At 35.6% G+C, this 27,194-nt stretch overlaps 1 protein-coding gene across 2 annotated transcripts in view; it reads left to right on the top strand.

The window, feature by feature from the left end:
- LOC112455683 (neurotrimin-like) overlaps positions 1-25,697 on the top strand; it is a 79,161-nt gene extending 53,464 nt beyond the window's left edge. For both annotated transcript variants that reach the window (XM_025017774.1, XM_025017783.1), the window contains exons 3-8: positions 1,620-1,827; positions 11,454-11,609; positions 15,994-16,122; positions 17,476-17,613; positions 19,877-20,029; positions 24,841-25,697. In XM_025017774.1, the coding sequence (XP_024873542.1) occupies positions 1,620-1,827; positions 11,454-11,609; positions 15,994-16,122; positions 17,476-17,613; positions 19,877-20,029; positions 24,841-25,094 (1,038 nt within the window). In that variant the 3' untranslated portion in view covers positions 25,095-25,697. The remainder of the gene's footprint in view (positions 1-1,619; positions 1,828-11,453; positions 11,610-15,993; positions 16,123-17,475; positions 17,614-19,876; positions 20,030-24,840) is intronic.
- The last annotated feature ends 1,497 nt before the right edge of the window (positions 25,698-27,194 follow it).

Here is a 27,194-nt window from a genome sequence, read left to right as displayed (position 1 = left end):
TTCTTTACGTTACGAGCGTAGTTGGTAAGCTTCGAGTACATTGTCGGTAGCACTTGGGCGATGAGACGCGTTGACAGCTTCCGCAATGAGGACGGGAAAGACGATGGTTGAGGCGATGATGGTCGGGGACAGGGAAGGAGGGATGTGGCGCACGGAAAGCGGAAGACTTGCAACGGACATCCATAAGTAAAACCGTGTACGACATCATTCTAGAGAGATCATTGTTTCTTTCTTTTTTTTCTACAAAGAATAAGTACGAAGAATAAGAATACTATTTATTTTTTTAACGAGATATCCTGGCTAGGTCGCGATGCGATCTGCAAAGCCATAGATGTGTTTCATGGTGCTGTATTTCGCGAATATTGGATCAGATAAAAGAATTGTGTGTGCTTTTGTCGGAAAATGCAAGAGACAGGTAAAGCGGTAACTAGGTCGCACACATTATTATTCCCGTTGATTTGGTTTCTCAACATGATAGCTAGCTTGACATTTGTAACTTTGACATATTCTTGAATATTAGGCGAGAAATTTAACACATTGTTTCAATTATAAAACCCAAATTTGGAAATATATGGCTATAGTTCTGTTTGAAATGGTCAGACATTCTCTTATTATTGCTTAATATTGAAATTTGAGTTATATTTTTATAAAATAATATTGTAGAAATGTGAAAACTATCACAGTTATAAAACCATGACTGATATAAAATTATAGTAAAAATATATTTTGTGTTATCTTTTTTTAACAATCGCTAATTACTGCGTTTAACAAAATTAATTGAAGATTTTTCTCCAAACGTAATTTTCTTTTCTTGTCGGACAAAATTTGTAATGTAAATCTGTTTTACAACGATATGATAAAATATTAACTCCGCTAACGCAGGTTGCAACAGGCTAAAGTACCTACCTAGCGCGCGCAGCGTCTGTTATCACTCTGAATATGATAGTGCAGCGGGAAAGCTGGATATGGAATGTGCATCTCGACAATTTAATTTCGCCTATATGTTGAAGTGCGTGTCTCAAAATGCTTAGCAAATGTATATGATTATTTTTATTTTTAATCGAAGAAGTCGCGTCGTTAAATTTTAACCGACACTTTCTTATTTCAATATTATTTCTGTAATTAATTCCAGATAGGAATTAACAAAGCGTAATTCGAAATATCGATATTAATTAAGGTTATTATATTCAAAACGTGGAAGATGTATTTTGAGAATAAAAATATATCTATAGACATTTAAAAATAATTTCAAAAATATTGGTGTACGCATCGCTGGTAGATGCCAATTAAAATGGAAACTCTATTATTGTAAAATAACATTCCTACTTTTGTATTTTTTTTTTTTTTCGATATTTTCCTTGTTATCATCTTTTGCAATCATTCGTCTGTCAACACGAATTAATTTATCTACTACATGTATATAATACATAACTTCCATTACGTAGGATTTTTAACATGGACTATAATTAAATTGAAATTCTCTCTCTGATGTGTTATACATTTCCAAAAAACTCGATATATAAACAAGGCATTTGGACCGACATAACGCGTACGGCGTGTTTGCGAAATTTTATTTAAATGAATTATTTACTTGACCCATTATGTGATTTGTGTTGCAGGTAGCGTGGCTACGAGTCGATACGCAGACGATTCTGACGATAGCAGGTCACGTTATCACGAAGAATCATCGGATCTCTGTGACACATATTGGCCATCGTTTGTGGTCTTTGCACATAAAAGACACGCGCAAGACCGACAGCGGTTGGTACATGTGCCAGGTTAATACTGACCCGATGTCCAGCATCACTGGATTTCTCGAAGTCGTTGGTAAAGATCAAAATCTGATTTTCCTAATTCTAATTCTCGTTAAATTGGTTCTATTTACCCTATTATGTTTACATTTGAAAAATAAGCGTTACATCTATTAATTTAAGCAGAGAAATAATTAATATTATGAGCAACAAATTATAAACACAATGTATAAAATTTGCATAACGCAATACAAAGAGAAACAATAGATTTTTAAATGTTTTAAATATATTTAGTATTATGTTATGTATTATAAATAGGTACTGTGTAAATGTTGCTATAAAATATCTAAACAATTTATTTTTAATCAATTTATCGATAAATACAAATGCATATCTTCTTTTAAGGGCTGGTTGTTCAAGCTTGTTGGTAAACTACCTAATAGTTAAATCATATGTACGTCATTGTTTATCCTTTACATTGGACAAAGATAGACATATGATTTAACTATCAAGTAACTTACCAATAGGTTGGAACAACCGGCCCTAAATCAGATAAAATAACATACTGATTAAAAAATTAATAACTATTTAAATAATATTATACACGAGGAGAGATATTACTGAATCAGTTATTAATAAAGTATTATAGAAAAAAAAGAGCAAGAGTGAGAAAAGAAAGATTTTCTGTAAAAAAAAACATATATAATGCTTATCAGAGCAGACATATAAATTTGCTGCGTGCGCAAAAATTACATAAATTAAATTGAATTACATAACATTAATTTTTATTTGCATCGCCAAACCCAAACATTTTATTGTCACATTAAACAAATGACAAATCATAATTATTGCAAGTTTTGTTGAGCAGAACATTTCCATATCCGTCGCCGAGAATATCGTGTGTCACATACACTGAATGAATATCATACCACGCGCAACTTTATTATGGCCTGTTCGAAAAATTACAAATAATTTCCACTCTACACTCAATATAGATTAACATGTCACCCCTGACACATCCATCGTATCTCATTGCAGCTCGTGCAATCTCAGTGATGAGTGGCAATGAGATGCGAGGCTTTTTGAATGTACGAACTTTGCACAGTATATTTTACCTCAGTTTATTTTACCTGATAAAATTTTATTGCTAAAATTTTGATCACTTATTTGTAATTATTTAAACGCATTATTCTGATGCATGAAAAAGCATTATTCAAGTTTTTATTTACTTTTTATTTATATTTGAAAATATTTTTGAAATTGTAATTTTTATTATTAATTTTATAGATTGATTACAAAAAAATATCGGTGTGAAAGATTGAGTGTTAATTAAAGAAGATGCGATCTCAAATTAGTTTTGAAATACATATACTAACTTTTTTATTTTATAATGACGAGTATCTGTTTTTATGTAATTATAGGAATGCATAGTTTAAAATGACTTATTAGAACAATTACACTTGTCACATTTGAATTTGCATAATCAACGTTTGATACATTTTCCATTATCTAATAATGGTATAAATATGTGAAAATATCTTTTAAATAATCATTAACACTTTCCGTGTATGTGTATATGTATAAAAATTAAAATAAGACTGCCATATATATTGCGTATACATAATTAAAAACCGGCATTAAACTTATTACGAGCAATTTCCAGTTTTCATAACGCCTAAGAGGCGGAAAATTGAGTGGGGAATGAGAATCTCGGAATGATTTAAGGACCGTTGCCGACAAATATTTGCGAGCAAATCGTACGTTCGAGATTGCTCGTGAATTTGTAACCCGCGCCATCCAGAAAGTCCGGGATCCTTGACTAGTCCTTGCGAAACTCGACTAAGCACAAGCGGATTCAGCGTTTTCCATGTATACGTAACTCGCGATTGTCCCGCGGAACACGTCCTTTGCTGGCAGGGCGCATCCTTCTTCCCGTGACTATGCATCAACTGATCCTTCCTCGAAACTTTCTTGGCACTTGGTACCACCGTCCCTGTTACCGCCAACTTGTCAAACTTCGCCAACTACGGTCGTCTTAGCGGACACCCTAGTACCTCTAGAGAAAGCCGTGATTGCTACTACAAGACACCGATATTCAATTCTTGATTATTTTTGTTTCGCGGCTTTCCGGGGAACAACATAATACTTAATGTCCGCAAGGTCGATCATCATTTTAATTAACCAATTTTCCACAGGGAAATGCATTATCTTTTCTCAATTATTTTGCAAAAAGAACGTCGAAATTACGACTTAGCAATTAAATTAATATGAATATTTTAATTACATTATTCTTATAGCAATTTCTTATTTTTACTTACATAATAATTATACTATTTTTTTCATGAAATGCTTTTAATAAAATATTAATTAATCGTTGAATAATCGCTAGGTAAAAAAAATGTTTGCTAATAAAATAGCGAAATTATTATTGTTTTATTTAATACGTTAAGATTTTTGTGTAAAATAATTGCACTTTTAAAGCTTCCGAAATTTTTTCATTCTTTCCCTTAATAGTTGGCTCTTTATTTTTATTAGATCGGATACTCGGGGCTTATCTTATTTTTGTTAAATTAATGAAAGTATCTTTTCCACCCTGCTATTAATTATCGGTTAACTTGACGAAGGTCTGACACAATTCTTGACTTTTAGAGATCATTGGTCGGCTCTATCGCTCTCTGGCGCAATAGCATTCGAGAGATGAATATCGGACTGCCGGAAATTACCAAATAAATGCTGGCATTCTATACTCTTGCGGAAAGCTAATGCATCTCCATAAATACCTCAGCTGAGCTTACTGATTTATATCTCTTAACAAGCTCGCAGATAGTATCCCATTGATACATTGCAAAGCTCACGTTAAGTAAGACGAGCGAACATTCATGAACGGATGTACAGCTAAGTACTCATTTTAAAGAGAAATCTTTTAATTCGTCTAGATAAATAAAAATTCGTGTATTAAAAAATTAATGTTTTTTCTTATAGATGTTACTAAAATCAATTTTAATATCGATCACAGTTTATCTTGTACATCTCCCTATTATACACACGAAAAGAACGGTTTTGCTGAAGTATAATCTAAAAATTTAGCTAGATACAGATCTGTAAATAATTTTGTTGTGCACCATCAAAATAATTATAGTAGGTTGCTGAAGTATGATAATAATGGTGTAAAAAATTTTGACATTTTAGTATTCAGTTTGAGTGTTGTACATAATTATTTTGATGGTGCAATAAAATTATGTTCAGATCTGTATCTAGCTAAATTTTTAGATACTTCAACAAAACCGTTCTTTTTATGTGTACGTATCCACGTACAACCACGTTTGATATTTTTGTGTACTAGTAAATATAAAACAACATTGTATTTAAATAAAGATTTGATGGTTTAAGATAGTTTTGAATAATAAAAATATTTTATTTAAAAGATTAATTTAAGCTATAGTGGACAATATTTAAACAATTATACTTTTTTTTTATATAAATGCACTATTTTATATAGATGCTCTATTTTATAGAAATGCATCGATTGCGGTTTATCTTGATTGTTCTTCTACACACATAAATACACATACGCGCGCGTTTGATATTTTTCTAGGAATAAAAATTTTAAACAACGTTGCGCGTTGAACTTTGCTGTGAAATTTGGAATAACGTTTTGTTGGACGAGAAAGCAGCTGAAGAGATTAAAGATTTCACACCTCAGCGAGCTCTTTCGGGTGGCTTGCCAAGATAGAGACGCCTCCCCGCGCAACCCGTCTCGCCCCTTCGCGATCGGCCGGATTTGTGGCGGCGGGATGCAAATGTATGTAAAGTACGTACCCCCGTGCCGAAACCTTCGAGGGCGATTGTACTCTTGGCGGGCTATTAGACACCTTCCCGGCAACTCGTGCTCCTCGTTCTAATAACCGGTCGGCCTCCACACGCCGCAAACCGCCCACCCGCCGTGTCGTAGAACCCCGTATAAGCGTATAGTTTAACTTCACCGCAACCCCTCGTTAAGATTCTTCTTTATCGGCCTGTCCTATCGTCGACTATATTGCCAAGACTAGGAGAGAAAAGAAAGGAGTCGACTATTTTGCTTTATCTCGCTTTATCGGATGACATGCGGACATTGCATTTCTCGGTAGTTTGCATCGTTCGAGCAGGAAGGAATGAAAAAAATGGCACAAATGACGCAAAATTATTGTGATACAAGCGAGTTTTAGAGAACGTAATTACGATGTATTAATTAATTTTGCATCTTTTGTGTTTATTAATTTGTGAAACAATGCCTTTGACATAGTTTTGAAGCATGCTTTGTAGTGATTGGAATATAATAGTGAATTATTGGCTCTCGTCTAATAATAAATAATCGTTGCTGTTTTGGTCCGACGTAAAATAAATGTGCGAGAAGAAAAGCCAATTGTTTATCCTTTTCTTGCATTATCCAGCCGTCAATCGTGATTTATTTTAATTTGCATTTAGGAAAGGATAAAGTGAAAACAAAAAAATTATATTTGCCCGTGTTTATTACGGTTCCTATTATGTATTCTTGAAACTCTTACAACTATGTTATTTGCTGAAACCGCGATATTGCTTCTTTGATGATGTGTGAGTGAGAAAAGTTTGTTATAATTATGCAAAAATTGTTTTCGATAAATAACTATGAGCGGGAAGTAAAAACTCGTAAAATTTATAAGAAAAAGTAGCTCTACTCTATAACAGTAATAACCATAATTCTCTCTATACGCGCACAAGCATGCAAATTGTAGTAAATATTGCTTCGTTTGTACACTTTTACGGTAATCAGCTTTGGGTAATCAAACTTGTTGAGAGAGTTCAATTTCCGAGCTTTTTTAAAAATATATAAAAATAGCGAAATGCTGAAATATGGAAATAGCAAATATTGCATATAGATTCGTTGCGCCGTTCAAAATATTGACTTGCAGAAATTTTATTATTCGGTTTGTTTTTTTTTTATTTTGCGCGAATTCGATTATTGAATGCGTATTGCAGTTGGCATGCGGGTCTTCGCTATATATAGCAATGATATTTTTCTTATTATATTAATTGCAAACTCTCTTTCAAATTTATAATAGTTTGTGAATATTAATACGTCATACGTCGTAATCCCTCCTTTGCTTCTTCGATGTACGTAGGATGCATATGCATATACAAACCTAAAGCTCGAGCTTATCGTAACCAACCCTCATTAAATTTCCCGATGTTTATCATAATTAAATTACTGGCTTGGTCAACTTGCTTTGGTGTGATGTTACATGTTCCCCAACTTACGTGATCAATTGGTTGATTGTTCATTTTCCCCAATGTGAGCATACGCGATTGCGTAAGCGTAAACTATTCGTGAGTGCAACACAAATATAACTATTTGATTCGTATCAGAAGAATGATTGAATTGAAATAGAAATGAAGTAGAAATTGCATATAATAGTCAACTTTATTTTATATAGTAAATAAAATCCACTCTTTCTCATTTCCAAATTTAAATAATATGTATGAATCGAAAAAATTTCTTTATGTATAATACGATTTCTAAATAAGTATTAAAATTGTCAGGATGGATTCTTCACAGTGTGGAATTAATTCCACTCTGTGACTTACGCGACCTGTATATTTTTATAATATATTTTTCTAAATAAATCATTATAATTTACAAGAAAGATTTTTCGAACTTTGCGTAAAATATTGTACAGGAAAGATATCGATTGTGCTATTACGTAGTGTTGAAACGATCGCGATAGAAAGAGAAGATTTAATATCGCATTACTCGAAATTATCTCAAATGGCAAAGGGTTGATAGTTTTTGCCGCACCTTTGCGTAACTCGACTATCGAAGATCGGCCCGTATGCATCAATTTAGTATCACGTTGGTTTAAACGTCGGCTCGCTCTCCGACCGATCGAACTTTTCAAACGTTATCGGAACGTCGCAAAATATAGCGGCCATTCAAAAAGACACTCGAAGATATCGGCGGTATGAAACGCGGTTGTGTGTACAGTCCACGCGAATAAAACGCGATCCGTAAAAGCAAACAAAAACAACGCGGGCGCGCGTCGGTCCGCGGGCACGCGTGAAATAATAAATTCGACCCAATTGTTTTCCCGTATCAATAAATATACTATCTGCGGATACGGCGCTTTTTTTCGCCCCGTTTGCGCCCGATGCAGTCGGGGCAAAGCGCGAAATGAATTGCGCACCGGACCCGGTGATATCTCTGTGACCTGTGACGGCGCGGGCGTACCGATGCCGGTGTGGAATTGCTTTTTGCTCGATGGCCGATGCCCGCTTAATTCTTTGGAAGAATTCGCTGCCGTACGGTTGCCCTCAGTATTTGACTGCTCTGCCGTGATCCTACTGTGTCGTCAGAGAACATCCTCATTTCAACCTCCTCTTTGTTGGACGGCACAAACATTATTGTGAAAATACTTTGCACCGCAGACGATAACCTAACTATACAATCTTGCACATTGCCGATCTTTCTTTTATACTTTGAAATCGAAAATTATTGAATATTTTAAAATATAAAATTAATTTGATGAATTTATTTAACGATGAACTGAAACGTATATCAAAATATATATTGTCCTTAAAAATGATGGGACATTATTCTGATTCACGTAATTGTCAAGAAAACAACTACTGTAGTTATAGATAGTTAATTACAGGCTCATTTATCGTAATTCAAAAAGATTTATTTATCGATTTGATCAATTATCAATTATAGTAAAGAAAAGCTTTGTATTCCTAAATGTGCTTCTCGGATTTGCACTGTTATGCAATCGCAGCTCTCAGTCCATCCTCGTCGTCTCGTTAGCACACGAAAGCACCATTCGCGCCGGTAGCTTTTTCGCATCCGCGAAAACTTCGTCCTGGAACCTCTTTGCCTTCCGAACACGTCTTTCGTAACTCACCAGGGGGACGCGACGTCGGTCTCTGAGAGAGGACTATTCACGAAGGTAGCCTTTTTCGTGACCGGGAAAGAACTTAGTCCGCGTAAGCCGTGGGAAACCAGCCGTCTTTCCGGTGTACAAGCTGCATGTGCGCCAGCCATATTCGGCTCTATTCCGTTTCGAAAGCAACTCGATAACGAAATTCTTCGCATTGTTGCCGCAAATAATGTATCGCGTCGATGGTCTCGCTCCATCCCGACACGCGCAGTAAAGATTATTTTCGCGAAGAGTATGCGGGTCGATTATCGTGAAATGCTGGCGATATCTCGTAATAAACGTTGTTCTATACCCTACACTATTGAAAAGGCTGGTTCGGTGCGTGCACGTGCGAATAATCTTTGTGTTGCTGACGCCAGCGTAAAAATTTTCGTAAGCTGTCAATCTACCTGAATATAGGTCAGTGTAAAACAGATATGTTGATATAGAAGAATATAAAGGACTTCTTAGGATTTTTGAAATTTTTTATAGTTTATATAGTATATGATGACAACAAAAGTTATCAAACATATATTTTATTTACATTTATATGAATTTAAATTTAAAAAATCTTATTGCCAGTAACATCTTTAATTCATCTTGTTAGATAAATTAAAAACGACTAAAAGTTGCGCGTCCTAGTTTAAATAAATCGAGAAACTAAATAAACCAAGAAAAGTATACATTTTTTGTTAAACTAAATTCAGTTTGTGCGATAACTGAACAAAAGACAATTTTATTAATTGCCTTTTATGTCAAGTAAATTTCAAGATTGAAGATAATTGTAGAATTTATATGCTTAAGAGACTTGAGATAATTAATATGTATTACTATAGATTGTAGATTTTACATTTACATGATTTACATTATAAAATTTTATTACGAAAATACAGGACAAATTTATAACTATTTTAATTAAAAGTTTGCTTTTAATTTATAATAATCTTCTATTCTTAAACACTATTCTTCTATTCTTAACTTCTATTCTTAAATACTAGATGTATAATTCTGACAATTATATCTCTTCAATAATAACATCCTTTTCTAAAAGAGAGGAAGAGAAAATGTATGAGGAGATATACACTTAAATCATTGAATAAAAATTCAATTAATTATTCAAATCAATGCAGTCCGAGAATACAGCTTTCGCGTTACTAATTGTGTGATACGATAATCTCCACAGCAGATTAAGATATAATTAAAATTACATCCTTTCACGAAGCTCTCTTTGCTAAAGCATTTTGAATACGATAATACAATGCTTCTATATTTCAACTCGTTTGATGCATTGGTTCCAAGACAGATGGATAAATAACGTTCGTTCAATCGTTTTACAAATATAAAACGTCCAACCGCAAAAGGAATGAGATTCCTACAAATTTTTGTCCTTATCGAGGTGAGCAGTTTCCCTCTGAAATATTTTGCCGCATCAAAGAAAGAGAGAAAATTTCACGGCCCCAGTCAGCTGTTTTATTTTTCAAATATATATTTTTCTACGTTTTACATCATCGTACGTATTTTAAAACAACATTTCAGTATAAAGTGATCAAATATATTAAATTCAAATTGTTTGAAATAAGACAGATCGACATAAAAATCTTGGTAATGCAAGCAATAAGATAAAAGATAGATTGGATTAGCATTTAGTTTTGGTATTTTAGTTGATTTATTTACTCAGATTAGAAGGATAGACGGTGACTCTAAACTATGTCTAGTGTATCGCCTAAGCACAAAACAATCCGCCATGCCGCCACATGCAACTGTCATTTACTAAACTCGGATAAAGCGAGGTGATGGATTTACTTTGCATGATATATTGATTGCTTACGCAGTTCCTTTCGAGTAATCCACTTGCACCGTTCTCTTAGTCAGTTCAGATCCTCTTTGTATTATTCGCGTGCATTAATTTATAGAACTGATAAATTGTATAACTTCTATACATTTCGTAAAATTTATAGAGGCAACATGTACATATAGCTGATTTATGTAAATGTGTGAAACACATGTGTGCGTAAATGAAAAAAAATCGTGCTTTAGAGCGTGCATAGCCTTTTGAGTTATGTTATATAAATAATTACATAAAGTTATTCCGTATGGTAATCTAGCTCATGACAATTTTACATCTGCTTGGCGGGTAAACTTTATAAAAATTTCATCTAGCAGCTTGCGTTCTCGCGTTCGAAGGCGTATATGTGCCGTAAAAAAAAACAGATTCGTTCTAATGCCACGCGCCGTTGTACAACACCCCCGTCAAGCTTCCGGCTGTGATCTACGACAAAAGCAACGTGGGTTACGAACCGTTAAAAATCACGCACCGTAACCGACGCGCCGAAGATCGCCTTAGCAAAACAAAAAAAGCAGAAAGAAATCACTCCTTCAATGGAACAAAAAATATCTCCCGTATACGGAAAAGCGGAAACGGGGGGTGAACGCGAACCGGACGTGGTTTGGGACGCTGCGAAAATTTGAGCGAGATCGGCGGGGCGAATCGAGAATTTTACGAGCGAATCCACCATCCGCGAACGAATGGGGCGCGAACCCCAGGATGCATGTCGCGCGTGCTCTCCCCGCGGTATATGTGCGGTGTGTGCACGCGGGATGTTGCACGACGGGCGGCGGTGGCGGAGCATGATCGGCCGCGTCGCGAGATAACCATCTATCTGGTCCGCGCGAATGGTCATCGCGCATAGTCGCCCACCGTTGATACGCGCGCGTGCTCGCGCGTTCACGCAAGCCTCTCTGGGACGTTCTCGTCGCAATGTGGTCATTGTTTCAGTGCCGCCGGATATCCTGGACTATCCCACCAGCACGGACATGGTGGTGCGGGAGGGTAGCAACGTGACGCTACGGTGCGCGGCGACAGGAACACCAGAGCCAACGGTCACGTGGCGTCGCGAAGCGGGCGGCACGATCAGCTTGTCGAACTGGCAGGGTACGTATCTTCGTATTTGCTACTACTACTACTACTACTACTACTACTACTACTACTACTACTATATTCCTACCACTACTACTACTACTACTATAATATTATCACGCTATGCAGCGCTTCGTTGGGCGCCGATTGTCGCGTATTCCATCGCGCAACGAATGCCGGTCGCTACTCCAGATAGAGTCGCGTTTCTCTCACCCGATCTCCACGCCTCCTTGTCAACCCCCCTCGCCGTCGTTGTCTCGCGTTGTTTCGCGTATATTGAACGTAACCCGCCGCTCGTAGAACAGCTCCGCTACGAGGCTTTTTCCCTCGCTCTCGCTCTAAAACAGAGTGACAGAAAGCTCGCCGTCTCGTTTCGCGCTGATTGAGCGAGACGTTTATTGTGCGCTCGGATCGTATCATTGAATGAGTTTTGATGGACGGCGACTGAACCGATACAGATGCGCCTTTTGTTGAATTCATTGTAAATTGAACACGTTTGATAATCGGATGAAAGGTCGCAAATGAAGCAGAAACAAAGCAAATTTCCTTCTTGAAACTCTAATGTACTATCTACTATCAAATGCATGGATTTGATTCGGTTAAAGAACAAATTTTTCTTGTTTTTTGTAACTCTATTTGTTCAATATACATTTTTATTTTTTATCATAAAACTTTTACTTTTCAATTGATTTTATTCTTTTATTGACGATACAATACTTTCAACGGCAATTTTTACTTCCTTACTGTCTTACCGCTTGCGACAGTCTCTCGCAATTGACGAGAAAATTTAACGATTCGTTACACAAAATGGTTTCTTTCCTGATGTTATTATCAGTAAAGTGCCGTCGGCGTAATGTCCATCGAAATAAAATTGCTGTGAATTTATAATATAAACTCATTTACTTAACCCATTCGGTGAGAGAAATTAATTTTGTTTACAATTCCGAACAAATTTCTGTCTTATGCCGTCTTGAATAAAGTCTAGCAGGAACTAGTAATCAACATGTAATTTAATTTCTTAATTGTTGTAGAAGGAATGTTATACAAGTGTTCGCGAGAATATTTTAACGAGAACTTTCTATTAATACGTGATAATTCTTCGACGAAGATAGAGTTTGATTACTAATATTTGAAGAAATTATTATTACTAATAAGACGTAAATAGAATCTACTTTTATAATTACAAGCATAGGGGTGAGTACATTTATATTTATTTTTATATTTTTTTCTAATTTATATGCGCTGAACGGTTTTCCTGTACTTTCAACACATGTAACGCATTCAAAAAGATTTCAATTGATTATTTAATTTTGTATAAAATTAAAGTGAAAGACGTTATGGTAATATCCCGTAATTTAAATGAAATGTTTTTATTCTATAGAATCATATTTCGCCAAGATTCGCCGTTCTCACAATCCAATCACTCACGTGCTGTTGGCTGTCGGCTTCATTCAATCGCATCCTCGTTTTACTCGTCGCTCGCATTAGGATTGTTTAGATCTTTTGCTGACTAATTACGCAAGCAAGTGTCGGGGACATTCTCAATTGTACATCAGACAGATAGCTAAAGTGCCGCTTTAGTCTCTTCCTCTTATACCTACGTTATACGGCTTTAGGATCTTCCCTTCTTCTACAGGTTCGTCCCTTTCCCTTTCACCCTATTTCTGTTTGTCTAGTCCGTACTGAGTGCTTCAGAAAGACCAATGAGCCAATGCACAACACACTCGTAATGTATTTTCGTTCTTTCGTGCGAGATTATGTGCTCAGGGTCAGAAATGTGAAGAAATGAGAGGACATCTCGCTGTGATAAAATATCGATTGATGGGACCGACTTCCGATGATTTATTCACTGGACGAAACTTTCATCTTTCGGCGTCGATTTTAGGGAATTACTTTAAGTATTTGTCGCATTTCGCTGTTCCCCTATTCGTCCCTTCGTCTCTCGTCGGTCTTGCGGAAAGATTCAGTCGCGATTCCATTAGACGATAAGTACCGGAAAATAGAGTATTCGGCAGCGCGCTATCGCTCTTACGATTTTTGCAATCGAGATCCGCGCACTCCGTTTGACTTCCGATAATAGCATGGGCAAAGTATTTTGCGTTCTTTTATTTTTGTATGATAATTCATACTGAGAGATATTGCTTTTTGCAGATGGTAAAAGTTTGAAGTATGAATTTACTTAAAAAATCTCAACAAGGGCATGAGTTGAAAACGCTTTTTAAGCTGTCGTTGAAATGTGCAGACAAGAGTTACGCGCAAGTTTCGCACTATATATATATATATATAAATATACTAAATAAAATCAGTCAATACTAAAAATGGATCGAGCGAATCGAATAATTTATAGTCAATTATCAAATAGAATAATTTATACTCTTAAATAAATATGATAATTGATAATAAACTAATGATTTTTATAAAATTGTTAAAAAATGAAAAATATATATTACACATGCATAAATGTTTTATAGACTTTGTATAGTAATTAAAGATAATGTGTAATAATATTATTGGGAATTAGATTGTCTTATTTCGTCAAAAAGAGATTTTGACCGCATCTGATATTAAAACATTTTTATTACTTATATGTATATACTAGCATGCCCGTGCTTCGCTACGGTAACACACATTTTACCCCTTTTCACCCCGTTAGAAGTCGAATTTCTAAAAATCTCTTCTTAGTGGGTGCTTACGTCATGGAAGGAATATATACCCTTCAAATTTCGTGTTTCTAGGTTCAGAGGTTTGGGCTGGACGTTGATGAGTCAGCCGTAAAGAATTATATATATATATATATATAGATAAGCTATGGAACAATTGTTCTGATAATAGTATAGTATACACTATACACAACGATAGGCCGTTGATCTGTAAAGAAACTATGTAAATTATATGATAATCAATCTCGAAATGAATGTGCTAGATTGTCAATTTAACTTCGTTGCACACTCGCGACGCGAAACTAATTGTAATTTCAATGTACAAATCGATTAGCACGATTAATTATATAATATCGAAATTAAGGAAATACACATTTTAATTAAACTTGAAATCAATTGTTTCGCGATATTAAGCTAGTCGACCGTATTGCAACATGCGAAACAGGAATTATTGGAAAATATCAGAGAGCAAATATTAATTTACAACATATGAAATTACAGTTGACATAATGAGTGCTACTTTATCCACTTTTGCGTATTAATATTTATGTTACGTTCCATTTAATGCAATGTGTAGTCTAACAAAATTATGTCATTTAATAATGAATCAATGTTCCATTTTTCTCGCTGTTGATATGTGTGTATTGCAAAATCTTTTAATTGCTTTTTCACACATGGAAGAGCACACTCAGTTTACGCTATCTATGTTATAATTTACGCGTTTGAATATTTTACAAATGCAGGACATAAGATTACATATGTTTTACAATATTAAGCCACTTGCTTGCCATTTAATTATCGTACGTACGCTTGTTGATTACGCGATTCATGAAACGTGTACGTTATGAGAAGGTATATTAAGAAAATGAGAATTAAATACAAAATTAAACGTTATTAATTATTTGTAAGAATTAGCAAAAATTAGACAAATTGCATATTGTTTTATTTTTATATAACATAGCATGTTTTATATATAACAAAGCTACATTTATTATTATTACTTATTAATCTTATGTTTGCATTTATTAATAGCAGTACTTTTAAGCGTCAAATATGTACATGTAATCAAAAATAATAAATTCAAAGAGACTTTCTGGTTTTGGAGAAAGATTTTTGTCAAAAAATTTAAGTCAAAAAGCATTTTTTATGCATCCCTATGCAACAAACAAATGCATTATGCATTTCGTTGTTTGATATAACGCTAACAAAAACTTGAAAATTTTTACTTTTCCATATATCCCATATAGATATACCCGTGATCCATTTATATTTATATAATCTGAAATTTTTTAAACTTTATGTAATGTGTTTGAATATGCATACGTATTTTCCAAAGCTCAAATAAAAATATATTTTTCCTCTCTTTTATATAATTTAAAAAAAATTGGAAAAAATTAATATGCTTTTTCTACAATTCGTAATTTTTGTCATTTCCTCTATTATTTTATCTTGAAAATCATATTAAGGGAATTAAACAATTTATATTATTTTATCACTTTTTTCATGAAAGATGTTTACAAACTCGAATAATTAAATTTTTGATTTATAATCACAAAAATATGCTCGTAATTCGAGATGCTTAAAAATTAACGACGCGGTATTAACGTGTGCAATTGGTCAGATCGTGTCATAGGTGCGTTTCACTGAACGATGAGCGAAGCGTACGTAATAATGCGTCGTAATCCACGTCCATATGAATTTGTATGCTTGCATGCATCTACATGTGTAAACTGTTGCAGCGGGGAGTATCGTGGGCCCGGAGCTGGAAATAACACGAATCACCCGTCTCCATATGGGACCATATCTCTGCATAGCGTCCAACGGGGTGCCACCAACAGTCAGCAAGCGGATCCTGCTCACTGTTCACTGTATGTAATTTTGCTGCATGATTCTAGATTTCATTTTATAGAACAATGTTAAGAAACACTTTCATCCGAGCGATAGCGTGCAACGTATGGCGAAATACGTAAAACGTTGCGTTAAATGGCTTTTTAATTGCAATTGAGAGAAATATTATATAATTAAATGCGTTTCCGTTTTGCAAGGCGAGAAAAAATATTACGTAAAATTATTTAATTTTCCTGGAAATACGAGAATTAATCGAAATTTATTCATAATTGTGAATTAATCTTTCAGATTAAAAATGCTAGAGAATATAACGTGCACGACGTAATGCTGTTAGAATTTTGGTTCAAAAATTTCAATTCAATCGAAACTCTGACTATTCCGGCGTTTTCGTCCTTTGCTTTTTACGCATGCATAATTGCGGAAATGCATGCGAATGATATTTTATCCAGTTCTGTCTGTTCTGGTAGCAGAAATCCTTTCTTATGCGCGCGTCGCGCGCTTGTCGCAAAATATAATTTAGATTGTCGTACTCGCGTGTGGTGTGAGCGATCTCGCGTAATGACGCCTCTCGGGGTAGGCATGGTGAATAGCTGATCCCGAGGGCCATTGTTCCTGAAAACGGAGTTAAATCTTTCCCGCCGCTGCAGGCTACGTAATTTTGCTACGCTATATAACAAGTCGCTTGCTACGAGGACAAGTGACGTTTCTGGATTGATTAAAAAATAAGAGAGCCCTATTTCGAGGGAACATGTTTTAAAAATGAGCGCTGAAGCTCTTTAGAAAGACTTTTATGTCAAACGCTAGATATTGTACCTTATGATGAGTTTGTAAAATTGGATTTGTTAAATTCTCTGCCGTGTTTCCACAGCTTTATAATTTTTAATATCAAATATGTTGCCAACTAAACTTCGTTAAATTAATTAAAAATAACAGTATAAAATTAATATGGTTGATCAGCGCCATATTGCATGACTTTTTGTCTCAAGGTAATAAAAAAATGCTATGATAATAGATGAGCCGTCTTTTATAAAATAAAAATAAGAGATGCTTTCTTTTATGTGATTAATACTACACTCAGAAAAATAAATAATCGGAAAATTCGTTCGAAAATTAACAAACGGGTAATCCGATGCTTTCAATCGGAATTATAAGAATCCGATCAAGATCAGAATAATGTCCGATTAATAATATCCGGATATCATTGATAATTGGATATCATTGATTGGACATTTTTATAATTCTGATTGAAAGTATCGGATTAGCTGTTTGTTAATTTTCGAACGAATTGTCCGATTATTTAGACTTGAATTTTTCTCTCAATGTAATATTTATGCTTTAATGCATATTTTATTAAGATGTATTATCTTGCACAGTTCAGCCAATGGTTTGGATCGAAAATCAGCTAGTGGGTGCTTACGAAGGGCAAACTCTTACGCTGGAATGCCGTAGCGAAGCCCATCCTAGTCCTATCACTTACTGGACGAGGCCATCGAATGAAACCATTGCCAATGGTGAGCAGATATTTCTGTTTGTCCAAATATGATATGCTTTTCATTCTCATCAACAATAATAGTGCATAGAAAAGGATAATTACATTACATTGGCTTTTTAAAAAGACAATATTTCACATTATCTATTTTCTCCACATTATCTATTCTTATCAAGCGGACAAATATAACTCTTTATCACGATAAACAACTAATTTATGTATAAGTTTATTTGGAACGTATCGAATAAGACACATACGAAACACGACGACAAATATACGAAACAATATCGTTATTTTTATATGGATATTAAGACCACAATATTAATAATTAAATTCTTAAATATTTTACATTTATTGTGAGAAAAGGTTATTTCTTCTTGTGTGTGTATGTGTGAAGTTATACATATAATTACACAAACATTGACGTCTCATGAATTTGCTTCTTAAAATAATATTTATTATTGAAAAATCCGTGGACAATACTCATTGTCTGAACGTCTGAAAAGAAGGAAAAATGAGAGAGTTTTAATGAAACCGAGAGCGCGCTTTATTCCAATTTGTGAAATAATTGTTACAAGTCCTTTTCTTTTTCTTCTTCTTTTTTTTTGCATGCGCACGCCGGGAGGTGCACGCACGAGCAGCTGTAATGCAATTCGCCTTAATTACATCGCGCTAACGCGGTCGTTTCACTCTAATTGCTACCATGCACCTTTGCGATATGCAAGGGGTTAAGGGCAAGGGCAGCGGCATTAAAACTTAAGACGTGTGCGTGCCATCTCATGTCGGGTCGTTAATCCGTGACAGCACCCTCTGTACGGGCTAAAATTTTTCCATAATGTGTTATAATGAAAGATCTGCAAATCAATTAACAGCGCGCGAAGTTGCTCTTATGCAAATTTTATTTTTATCTATTGTCACGATTTCGACCCAGCTTAATTATGATCTCTGATAAAAGTTTTTCACAAATTAATGGATAAAATTAATTTGAAATGTTTGCCGATCAGTTACGGAGAGGAAGCTATTATTAGTGTATATGGCTATAGCCGATATTTTTCAATTAAATATTTTATTTTGTATACGCGTTTTTATATTATATTTCTTTATTTCGTATTTTTTTATTTTTTTATGTAATAGAAACGTTTTTTGCGAGTATCGTTACAACAATAAATGTTCTTCACTTCGTACATATGCGTATGCACGTTGATATAAATAATTTTATTTATTATTAGGTTATTAACTGTTACTTTATGTTTTAGAATAATAGATCAGAGGAAGACATTAAGCGTAATAAACGTAAAAAAAATAGTAAATTATCTAAAATGACACCGAAAATTTTCTTCTAAGTAAATTAATAATATTATAAATAAACAATCAATACACCATATTAAATACACCATATTTCAATTTCATTACATTGATGCAATTTTTTGCATAAATTTTATCACATCTATTTTTGTTATCAGAAATATTCCGAAGAGATTTTCTTATGGCAAAAATATCAAATATATCATATCTCACAGATTTTTTAATACATATTCATAAAATCGCGTATACAATCGGCGAATGCAGCAAGCAAGCTCTTGCAAAAGAGTACGATTTTTTATTGTTGCGGATAACGCGACGTATACCGATATGAGCGCCGACAAACTTTCCTCTGAAATAACGTTTCTGCATCGACAGTGTCGTAGCCTGGAACTAATAACATGAAAATCGACATTCGCGTCGTCTTCCACGTGCCAGAACGAAAACGACATTTGCACGAATAACACGGCCCATTCCGTGCGTACTTTGCACGGTTCCATAATGTTTAAGCGGCTTGGAACGTAAATACGAAGTTTACTGCCGCATCGATCCGGAATTTTCTGTTATTCCCGGCTGCCATGGAAGCCTGTCTAGTTAGTGCTCCTCTATTCGCGGCAATGAAACGAATTAGCTTTTTAACGAGAGACAAATGCAGTTGCATCAACGCGAAAAAGCTGGTTTTGTGCGTCATGCGTTTCCCGTTAACAACCTTCTGAATCATTGACTTCGATTAGGGGAAACGACTATATTTTTTTATTTAGGCGCCGAGCTACACAAACTTTTGTTTTGTTAATTGTTGTTAATTTTGTAAACATTTTGATATAACGAGTTGTTTCTTTATAAATTATATGTAATGTTATATGCGTGCTATGATTGATCGCGTAAAATCTCCACGAAAATTAGCGTTTGCAATTCCGTTGTGTGTTTCAGCGTATTTATCGCATTTATAATCTCTATACCGATATATTTTCAACACTTTTCAGACGAGAACTATAAGGTCGAAACAATTCCTAAAGGATTATACGAAATGACGATGAAGCTCGTCATAAAATCTGTACGAGCACAGGATTTCGGATCCTTTCGATGTGTGGCGACAAACTCCCTCGGAGAGACCGATGGGAAAATAAAAATTTACAGTGAGTAACATTTATGAACTTGTTAATCCGTATAAGTATACGTAATGTACTTTTGTTTCATTTACGATATACTATATAAGTACTACTTACTTTCGCATAAAGAATGTATGTTTAATCAGTTGTTATTTCAATCCGATTCTCAATTCCTTTATTTATTTTGCGCGCTACGTTCCATACGAAAAACTATACACGCACTAAATATCTCGTTTAATTTTCAAATGTATATTATTACGCGTATCATCTGCATGTATGTTTTAATATTCATGTTGTAGTGATTATCAGACGTAATTACATATGATACAGATAATTTACTGATAATTTAATTTTATTTTGTAAATGTTGCACATACTCCTTTTGCTTCTCCGCTTCCTGTTTTTCATGCATTGCACGTATCATGCGTGAAAAAAGGATTAGTTACTTGCATGCCCTACATTTCATGTATAAATAATAAAAAATAATAAATATTACTAAATTACACAAACTTCAAGCTTGCGTTTTTATTATTATCGTCAGTTTTGTATTATTTTTGATCGCGTCAACCGCAGGTACATAAATAGGATTTAAATCAGTTTCGCTTATTACTGGAAAACACGATACAGAGTACGTATTTTGTAATCAAACATGTTTCATGAAAATGTATGGCTTAAACTCATTGTGGCGTAATGGCGTATGCAGCGAAACGAATGAAAAATCTGCGTGTATCCTGATACACACAGTTATTTCGGGGGCAACGAAACATCTCCTGTCCCGGAATTAAACCAACGGCGGGGCGCGATTCTTAAGCGGATAACTTATCGGTTTATCGCCGATCGATATTGCCTCCTCAACGTAATTGCCCCAATCTCAGTGTACCAATGCACCTCGTTCCCCGCGTCCCCCGTTCCACGGCACCGACGCTTGATCTCCATCATCGTTCCGTGCATATGAACTTCGAGAAGCCAGACAACCTCTGTTCTTGTTTATCCTTGTCCCATCATTTACCATTGTCGCGTTGATGGAGTAAAAGAGCGGCGATCTCGCGGAGCGTGTGTTGCCGCTCGTTAGCTAACGACGTTAGTGGCTTCACTATTTTTTTTTGCGTACAAGAAGAAGAAAAGTAAAATGAAAGTGCAGCGAACAAAAACCCCCCGTAGGTTTCTAGGAGACATCGTTGCTGCGAATCAAACCGCATAAGGGATAAGGGATCGAGTCACGTAGTGTCACGTCGCATCGCATCGCATCGCATCGCGTCGCGTCATGTCATGTCAGCTCATCTTCGCGTCACTACGTCACGCGTCCATTCCGTTTGCCGTCATTATATTTCATTGGATCTCACGCGTGAGATTCAAGTGGCAAGCACGCCAAATGCGTAAAGCACGACCCGTCCGTTCCGTTTGACCTCGCTGATGTTAATTGATCGTCTCTCCAATTAGAGTGTCAACGGGGGTAGGGGGAGGATGAGGAAAGGGAGACGGGCAGCGAGAAAGGACGGAAACGGCCCGCTCAAAGGGAGAGGAAGAAAGCGACGGCTTTAACAAAAATCACCGATTCATGATGATTGGATAACGGAAAGGGAAAGGGGGTAACCGTAGGCCGCGCGCGGCACTTAATTACCGACAATTGCAAATAAAACGCTGCGGTCGAAGCGACGACGGGAAAGCCCGGGGACACGCCCGCACGCCCGCACGCCCCTGCACCTACCATCACGAATTTCCATTCTCGCGAATCACTTCTCCAATAATTAGCCCAGTAGTTTAATCCAGCGTCCCATTGAAATGTCGGTCGACTTGCATGCTATTATCGGGAGCTTTTTCCGGTGGCGACGCAACGCGACATGCCGCACACATTTAACGATAATAGCAATAATTACTGAGAGGAGGGCACGCGGACCGTGGATTACATGCTTCGCTGAAGTCGGTTAACTTCGATAGGTATCTCACTTATGCTTGACTATAAGTAAGAGGGTAGAGAAGTGAGAAAGGACGAATTATCGACGGACGCAGCATGGTTTGTGTGCGAAAAGGGGACGAGTCGCGAGGGGGATGCTTTAAGAGTGGCTAAGACTGCGAGGGAAAATTTTGCGCTCGAGTCGCGCCACCGCGTCGCGTCGGTCGTTCCGAGTCTGTACAATGACGTGCACGCATGGCATGCAAAGTCTGTGCATGATGGCCTATATTCAAATTGCATTATATCGCTGGATGAGGGGAACGTGCGCGCGCGTATAGATGTGACCGATAAATGCGCCGTGGTAGCATTTGGTTGTGGTCGTTAGTTCACTTTTACTTCGCTCGCTGACAGAAGCGGATGTTCTTTGAGAAAGAATTAAGTCGCAACTGGCCCGGTAAATCTGATTTCGCAATACTAGCACACTAGGTAAAATAACTTCTACAAATTATTAACAATTATTTTTATTCTATCGTTATTTAGGTACTTAGAACGTTATAGCGCTTAAAGTAATTAAGTTGTGTATTTGACAAATTACCTAAATAACATAGAGACGTTAATGCCACGCATGGAATTATTAAATTACAATTTTCATGATTGTACAGAGTTCTACGAATAAAATAATTGCGTTCCTTCACCCTTTAACACTTTTACCTCTTCGAGACTGATGGCGCGGATGAAACTTCTAAGGTATATCCATAATTCTTCGCGTTATTCGTAATTCTTTGCGAAAAACGGATGAAAAGATAAATGGAAAGAAGACAAGTTGAATTATTTCACCTTCCACGGTTGATCATTGCTCACCTTCACGCGCTATAAAGCGCGCTATCGTGAACTGGCAGGCATCACTGGTAGTGAAGTGAACAGAATTACGAGTCTTACGGTAGAACACATTACTGGCTAATTGCAGTGAGGTGGAAGAGCTCTGAGCATCTTAAACCACAGTCGCAATATTCATTACCGCAGGCACAGCCGGCATCAAAGACGATGATATAACAGCACGGGCTAATAAATGTAAATTCGCAATTTAAGGCATTCGAGACGAATAGCCGTTTCAACGGCTTTTCGGTAACAGCGCGGTAACACGGATCCGACCGCAATTCCGATATTCATTACTGGAACGTAGTGTCTGAGCGTATTAATTAATGTATTTATTAAATTGCGCTGTTACAGCGCAACTGTCAGAATTGCCGTGAGCACACATTCCGCATCTGTACTTCCGAATACGCCCGCGCCAGCCGTACGCTTTCCGAGATTTGTAAACAGCTACTACGAGTAAACATAAACGCATTGACCTTGCAGAAGTGCAAACACAATTGTCGCTCGCGAATTGAAATCAACGTTGCATAAGCTTCTGCACATCGAACGAAAGTTGATTACTATTTCAACAATGTTTGACTCACGTCTGTTCGCAAAGGTAACTTTCAGAACTGAAATATGCAAGAAGATTTTAAAGGGTAACACATTGAAGTAAAAGTACATTTAGAAATTCGTTGTAAAAGTATATACTTTTCTTTTCTCACAAAAATTATTCAATTAAAAATTCAAGTGTATTTAAATATTATATCAGCAGAAATATAATAGAGCTAGCAAATATATAGTCTTTTGTTTCTTTCGTGAGCTCGCAATTCACCTACGCAAATCTTTGTTCGATATATCAAAATTGAAACAGAACTACATTTACTTTCACGTTTATGTCTGCAACATCATTCTTGGTTCGACATTAACTTTTGTCTCTCAATTGTTAGCGATTGTCACCTCAGTTATGTTATGCGGCCTGCGCGCTGTCATCCTGCGGATTAATTAGAAAAAGTCTACTTTCGTCTCGTGCGGGAATGTCGATGCACGCGCGAGAGAATTAATATCGCTTCCAAACTCTCGACATTTCGACGGAGTGTGCAAGTGACAAGAGCTCTCCGGGTTTGCGGGAATACCGTACGGACGACATTCCAATACGTCAAACCGGGGAGCATCGCGCGGAAAGTCCGACCGCCTGGCCGATTATTTTTCCGGTTATTACTCGCGGACAGGCTTTACCGATATCTCGATTCGCCATTTACGCCCGTTCGTTTCAAACGCGATTCGACGGTAAAACGGCTTTCTGCGTTGCATATACTGCGACGGACGTTCAATCTCTATTCAGACAATCGGACCGATTTTTAAGCACCAACGTTTATCAATGATCCAGCAATTAGCTAATGTACTTTTTATTCGTTATCATTGACTTTTATCGACACCATGATTGTGAAAATCGCGATCATTTATATGTCGTTTCACAAATATTACTATTTAAATGAAAGGTTTGTTTTATGGACGGACATACACGTAGGAAATGATTTTACGTGAAACTGATTGGTAAAACCAATGCTAGTAAACAACGATAAGCACGGCTTAAACTAATGCACAGAAACACGAGCTTTTAGCTTCCATAATTAATTATATGAAATCGTGCTGTTTCTATTTTGTAGTAATGGATTGCACGTACATATTTAAATTCACGTGTTTAATCTCATTTGCTTCAATTAAGGAATTTTCTATTTTAATTCGCTTTCAAGCAATAATAGTGACCCATTTCTTATATAACCTAGAAGAAAGGAATTCTTAAAATAGAAGTGAACGAATTAATAGTACTATATTCTTCAGTTAGTTTTAACATGACGCTGAGGAACGTTATAAAAGAGAATATTATGGAAAAAGATCGGTGAAGAAAGAACCTAACTCTCAGAAGAATCTGTATAAAAGAAAGTAGCAAGATACATATTAGTTTCTCAAATATCCTAAAAAAAGACTCGTACTAGAAGCACGCTATGAAATATTTCGCTTCCTATCAAAAGCACACCATTACACTAATTTTGGTTATCAAATTTATTGTATCGCCATATTTTCAGGGATCGATAAGCCGCCAACAACGCGCAGACCAGGCATGAGGCGGGAGTCAAAGAAGACGTGGAAGATCGATCACAACCATGAGAAGAAGGCCGTCGGTATGAAAGACGACCCGATGCTAAAGAACGACGATGTTGGTGACGAGCAGATTGATTTTCAATCGTCGACGGCCTCATCGTCGTTTCATCGCCATTTATTTACGAATTTTGGGATAACTGCCATGACTGTGATACTGGCCGGTGGTTTATCCACGTAGGCCATCGTTGTGCATCTAGAAACTATTACCGAAGGAGATTAATGCAAAACGTTCTCCAGACACGAGACTAGGCATCGTATGCTGGCAAACGTTACAACGAAGGAATGTCGATAAGAATGATGCTGCGTGGGGATTGCTGCTCTCCGTAAAAGATCTCTTCCTATTGTACATGAAATTTGCGTAAAGCGAAGCGCAAAGCGAAGAGTCGTTTTCACATGGAGTTTCGAAGTACCTGGCTGATCAGGCCAGAGTGACCAGGGTACTTCGTGAGAAGCGTAATTAACACATTGCAAGCCGAACGTGTACTAATAGACTTTCCTCCCTAAAGACGTAGAAAGCCACCAATCTATTAACCCCTTTGCGCTGAAGGTGCCAGAGTAGCTGGCTTTTACCGTTTCCATTCCAAGCGGTAACTCTGTTGACCTCGCCGTTACTTGAAAAAAAGAAAGTCTGTAGGTCCAGTAACTACAGACATATATTATTTGCAATCGCATTTTCTGATTTGTAAAACAAATACTAATAATGACATGAAAATTATATTTCAATTTACTCACAAAATTATACTTTATGCAAATGCATTTTCTAATTTTACATTTAATATAATATAACAAGGCGTCTATTTAGATTTGTTGAAAATTTAATTTAACAGTATATTATTTGTTTTACAAATACATGTAAATAATGACGTTGCTGCGAATATATGTTGTCATTATTTCAGTATTTCAAAATGTTAACTAAGCGTGCATATACATATAGCTTGCAATTTGCTAATAGTATTTAAATGTACAAGGGCGCAAAGAATGAAAGTGATTGTATTATTATATGTAGCTGGATTTTAAATAATTTTAAATGTAAAAAAGTTATTTATTGTTTATTAGAATTTGTAGTCATTATTTTTGCCTGATTTCAAAAAATATATATACACACAGACTTTTATTATCTTCAGCTCTTATTATAAGAAATGTAAATGTTAGAAAATGCTAAATTTAGTTACGTTTTATGTAGAAAGTATCAGTTAAGAATAAATAAATCCTCTTGTATATACTATATGTAGCAAGGATACTAAGAAATCTGAAATAATAAATTGAAATTTATTTATTAAGAAATTAAAATAAATAAATGGGATAATTTAAATAATAAGTGCTTCATAATAATGCCAATATATTAAATTGCCATTGCTTCATGAATCATGTTTGCAACATGTTATTACGATTCGCTGATTTACTCTGCCTATTGTTTTTCGGATACTTAAATTATGTCGCTGAAACAAAAAAATGTGCCTCACAGGAAATATCCATCGAGAAAAAATTTATTTCCCTTAAGCATGTCGCAATAACTTTTAGACAGAGAGAATTGCAAAACGGATTTACCGTATTACATTATAAAAGTGGCTATTCTAATGATCTCTATATAGTAGTATAAAGAGGACTACTCCATTTTATTCAAACTGGTAGTGGATGTGTTCTTTATTCTAGTCACGGGTACGGATAATGTAATAATACTTTATAAAACCTGCCTATATTGCCTCGTAAGGGAGCCGATCGAATATCCCTTATTGATGGCGCATTAATTATTACGGCATCGAAGAGAAATAATAATTATGTAGTTAATTTTGCAGTTAATCCATCAAATGGTTTAAATAATACAAGAGATTGTTAATAACAACAAATAAAAATTTATAGCTCTATATAAAACATTATGTTGCGATATAAAATCGCATATAATTTGGTTACTATAATCACGTTTTTATTTCTTGCAATTTGTTTTCAATTTTTGTAAAAATGTTTATAAGTTTGTGTAAAAGTGTTAGTCTAATATAATCATCGATTATGTTACAGGATGACAATAATTTTCTGAAGATTTCCATTATTCAACGGAATGATCAATAAAGTATTTTTAATTCAAATACCTCGAGATCATACAAATATAATAATGTACAATAGACGTATTATACATAAACTGACTATATAAAAAGCATTATCAGTTTTCCATCCGTACGTTATAATTTAGTGATTAGTGTGTTCCAAATAAATAATGATTATACGGAGTATATACGTCAACGAATAGTGTTATATCTTAACATAGTGCTTTCTGAACTAT

Source organism: Temnothorax curvispinosus, unplaced genomic scaffold, assembly GCF_003070985.1.
Source record: "Temnothorax curvispinosus isolate PA1 unplaced genomic scaffold, ASM307098v1 QBEX01000525.1, whole genome shotgun sequence".
Taxonomy (NCBI): Eukaryota; Metazoa; Arthropoda; class Insecta; order Hymenoptera; family Formicidae; genus Temnothorax; species Temnothorax curvispinosus.
This window is presented reverse-complemented; position numbering and strand designations above follow the sequence as displayed.